The sequence below is a fragment of the Aplysia californica genome, unplaced genomic scaffold (assembly GCF_000002075.1).
Source record: "Aplysia californica isolate F4 #8 unplaced genomic scaffold, AplCal3.0 scaffold00035, whole genome shotgun sequence".
NCBI classification, from domain to species: Eukaryota; Metazoa; Mollusca; class Gastropoda; order Aplysiida; family Aplysiidae; genus Aplysia; species Aplysia californica.
The window spans coordinates 1,592,725-1,597,185 of NW_004797305.1; the positions used below are offsets into that span (position 1 = coordinate 1,592,725).

The 4,461-nt window shown below is 43.8% G+C and overlaps 1 protein-coding gene across 3 annotated transcripts in view; it reads left to right on the plus strand.

The window, feature by feature from the left end:
- LOC101849523 (formin-like protein) overlaps nt 1–4,461 on the plus strand; it is a 66,596-nt gene that overhangs the window by 13,905 nt on the left and 48,230 nt on the right. Inside the window, exon 4 of one of the 3 annotated variants that reach the window (XM_005091738.3) lies at nt 3,281–3,310. The exons of the other annotated variants lie outside the window; for them this stretch is intronic. Coding sequence (XP_005091795.1) covers nt 3,281–3,310 — 30 coding nt within the window. The remainder of the gene's footprint in view (nt 1–3,280; nt 3,311–4,461) is intronic. 3 annotated transcript variants of the gene reach the window in all.

A 4,461-nucleotide genomic window follows, 5' to 3' on the forward strand; every position in this document is an offset into this window, starting at 1 on the left:
GGGGGGTAATTTTTATTGTCGTTTTCAGTCTTCCCCGTCTTGGTTACCTTTCTTTCACATGCGTGTTTACAAACAGGGGCTGATTACTTCCGACCGTGGGCGTTTCCCTATCCCGGAGCTCTCGTTCTTTTCCCTAATCAACTCACTCTCACTCGTTCCTTATCTGTCTCTTGCACCCCGTCTTTCAGTCATACTCTAGTTTTATGACGGATGTTTGAAGTATGTCCCTCCCTTTGGCGGGACTCATCAGTCTCGCCCACGGTTTTGTGGACCTTTTTAAAAAAAAAATGCAAGAGTTATTATTCAATCTTCGCTCCTCCCTGGAGTTCCATGCTATGCCGCTTTTGAAGGGGGTTTTGGTCCCCCACCTCATCTCCTGTATTTATTCTTAAGCATTTTCCCTTTACCTTTCTTCTCCTCTCACACTTTATATCCCCTCCTGAAGAAAGGCCCAAATCGAAATGCGCGAGAAGCGTTGATCAGAGCTAGAGGCGCGATCACAGTGACCAGCCCATGGCATGGAGAACTTCATACCCCGCGTAGTTAGTGAGTCCCCTGAACCAGAGTCAGTTCTTCTTGACCATCATTACACACGCGCAAACGCGCACCCAGACACACGCCCTTAGCAGGGCTCACCCCGATTTGACCCTGTCCACCCACAGCTCCACCATCAGCCCCACCCCACCCCGTGCGCGAACGCAACAAAGCGGGCCCGTTTGTGTGGTGTGGTGTGGTGTGGCCTAGTCTCATGCAAGATCGGATCAGTTTGCCTTTTCCTAGTCTGTGGCCATTGTTGTAGGCCCTAGCTTAGTGACAGCGGCGCGTTTGAAAAAGAAAAAAAATGGCCTGGGGGAAAAAGGGGGGGGGGGGGGGATGTTGTCGTCTTCTGTTTGAACACGTAGACAAATGGAGAGTAGTGCATTATCATTTAATTAGGTGATAAAGATTATTAAGCTCTGCGGTGTGATTCTCGGTTATTTGTTGTGCTTTGTAAAATAATTAAAATAATACCGCACTTCTTTTGTGGTGGATTCGGACTGCTGCGTCAGAGAGAAGGAGAGAGACAGACAGACTGAAAGAGAAGAAGAGAGATGGAGAAGAAAGGATGGGGAGAGAGAGAGTAGAGAGAGAGAGAGAGAGAGAGAGAGAGCACTTTGGAGAAAATATTTTAATGAGCAAAGGTGACTCCATAAATTGATGTGTATTCTCTTTTTTTTATTTCAATAATTTTTTTTCTGCCCTCTGAAGAAGCAGCACTGTTCGTTTTGTCTTGTTTGCTGTTTTATAAAGTGAGACACTGAAATAAGGGTCTATGTTTCAAGTCAGAACATAATGAGCTTCCCTAGTGGCATTTAGTAAGTGCAGGTGGTGTTTTCCTCTATTAATAATAATATAATAATAATAATAATAATAAATTGCATTTATGTAGCGCATTTCCACAAAGAAGTGCTCAATGCGCTGTACAATAATACAAAGAACATATTAAGCTCACAGCTCCTGTAGTAATTCTCTTTCTCTCTCTCTCTCACTTGTCTCACTCTGTCTGTCTGTCTGTCTGTCTGTCTGTCTGTCTGTCTGTCTGTCTGTCTGTCTCTGTCTTTCTCTGTCTCTGTCTGTCTCTCTCTTTCTTTCTCTCTCTCTCTCTCTGTCTCTCTGTCTCTCTCTCTCTCTCTCTCCCTCTCTCTCTCTCTCTCTCTCTCTCTCTCTCCAGTACATCCTTGAGTAAACACAATCCCACAAAGCTTACCCTGACACCCTCACACACATTGATGAATTCACACAGTTCTTACAGAGCAGAACAGCATAAATAAACGATACTGAGAACATAATGGATACTGAGAGAACATAATAATATTTGCATTGGGAGTGTCGGAAATTACAGATTGAAGCTGGACTGAAACAAATGCGTTTTAAGTGCCGATTTAAATTTTGATAAAGAAGTGGACTCCCGAAGATGAGCTGGTAAAGCGTTCCACAAGGAGAGGGCGTGGTGTGAAAAAGCTCTCCCTCCGAGTCTCTGACTTTTGCTTTGGACAAACGAAACAAAAGTTTGCCCCCCCACCCCCTTCCCCCCCACGAAAAAAATCCCTGTGGCAGCAGTGATATTGCTACTAATATTATAGTGCTTGACATAATGTCGAATGCTTTTTTTTTCATGGAGTGAGGTATCTAGGACACTTTAAAACAAATTCTACTAAGGTTATTACTCTTGGCTATCAATGTCATGAAATTCTCTGTTTCGGATACGGTATTTGTTACTGTTTCAGGAATGAATCAGGGTGCTATAGAAATTGAATTCCTCGAAATGTTCTGCTTTTGTAATCTGATTCATATGTTTGTAAATTTATTAGATTTTAATGTCATAGACAATCGTTGTAACCATTTTGTGGCCCCTTGACCCAGTAGTAGTGCTGCTTGATGAGAAGGCTAAAATAAAAAAGGTTCGTTTTGGATGAACGGCGGACTAACCCCGTCTCCACTCCAGCAAATGACCCAAACGAATATTTAAAGCTTTCCCCTCCTTGGGACTGTTGATTCTGTTTACTAGGTTTGTGACATTTCTGTGTATGCTTTAAATTTAGGTGATAAACCAGCGTGTCTTGGTTCAGAAGTGCTTATTATGCACCCGAGTTTGTGATATTCGTCTGTGAGTGTCTTTTTGTGTTTGTCTTTGAGTGGTTCTGAACCTGACACGTTCTTGAATCCTCTCTTGTTCTGTCTTCTGCCCCCCCCCCCCCCTTCCCCCATCCCCTTTCCCACCACGTAGAGCATCAGCTGACCGTAATCATGTCCTTGTGTTCTTTCATAAGTTATACAGACGAACAAATGAACAAGGATGTATGTGTCTTTTGACCCCTTAATCTTGTAATTTAAAGCTCGCAACTATCTGGTAGCTGTCCGCGTCGTGAGTAAGCTGCAGACGTGTGCTGTGTGAAGCTCTTGTTCCCCTGTCTTGTGTGTGTGTGTGTGTGTGTGTGTGTGTTTGTGTGTGTGTGTGTGTGTGTGTGTGTGTGTGTGTGTGTATACAAGTGTCTGTGTTAGTCTGTGTGTGCAGGTAGTTCGAGTACGCCACTAGCAGGTCCTGAGTCATTAAAATTCTCTCCCTGCTTTTATTTCTGTCTATCTGTCCTGCTCTTTTCTGGCACTAAATGACCGCTATTGTGTCGATGTGCTTCTCTCTACTCAAACAAATAAATTTGTCTGGATGTTCTCATGATGGAGTCAATGACGCTGCTAACCTGTGTTTATTTTTCCCCCCTGACTGCTCGCCCTGTTTCAGCAAGCCATGTGTATTGCCATTCACACAATGGTGTGTAGCCCTCCTCTTCTCCGCATGATGATGGCGCTCTATGTGTGTTTATGTGTCCAAGCTTGTTTAATTATTATTTTTTTCAGTGGCTATAACTATCAGTGTGTTTATCTGCTCGTGGCAGCATCCTTGTTGTTATCAACACGCACCAGCCACTTTCATGACCAGCCTCCTTTTTCAGTTCGCTCGCTTTTAAAGAAGATAATATGATGTTTCGAGAAAAAAAAACGACAACCACTAAGCACCCCCCCCCCTCCTCATTTTTTACCCCTCTATCTCGCACCTTTTGTATACTTATTTGTTGTTCTTGTTCTTTTTTTTATTTTTATGTATAAGTCCTTGTTTTATGCTGGTTGCTGGGTTTACTTTATTGCATTGAAAAACCGGAAACGCGAACTTTTGTTTTTCAGAAGCATTTTCTTGCGATCCATTGTACATTGTGCTTTGTTCATGGCTTTTAAGACATGCTAATTTTAAGGGTTCTAAAGGCAGCCTTATTCTGTTCCACATTGCGGCCCTCACTCCTCACCCCTAACCTTTTTTTCTTCTTCGCTGCCGGTTCATGCCGTCTGGGATCCACCCGCCCCTGAATATTGTGCACACGTTATAAAACATTGTCATTTTTTCTTGCTTGGGACGGGTATTTCCTTCTTTCTTTCTTTTTTTGTTGTTGACTTTTATGCTCTAATAAGTCAACAATAGGCTATGCAAGTCTGAATTTTAGCAAGTAGTTCGAGGGTAGACGGAGCGATGGCGTAGCGGTTAGTGCGCTTGTCTCCGAAGCGGAAAGTCCTGGTTCGAGCCTCGGTTCGGACACGGATTTTTTTCGCCCCCTCCTGCCCACCCAGCAGTTATGGGTACCTGACTTCGAGTTGGGGAAGTAAAGGCGGCATGGAAAGGAACTGGCCACCCTTCCACAATATGCCGAAGGCCCAGGAAGTTGTCTCATTAACAAGCAATCATCCCCAATGTCCTGATCGGATGCGGGAACAACTTTTATTTGGAGGGCTTCAATAGTAAGACCCACCTATTTTCTTTCCCTTAACTGTTTCTGTCTCTATCTTTCTTGTGTTTTGCCTTTCGCCGTTATCGCGTCGATGTGCATATCTTTTCTCAGACTACGCCGTATTTTAGCGGTCTCCCTCCCGCCC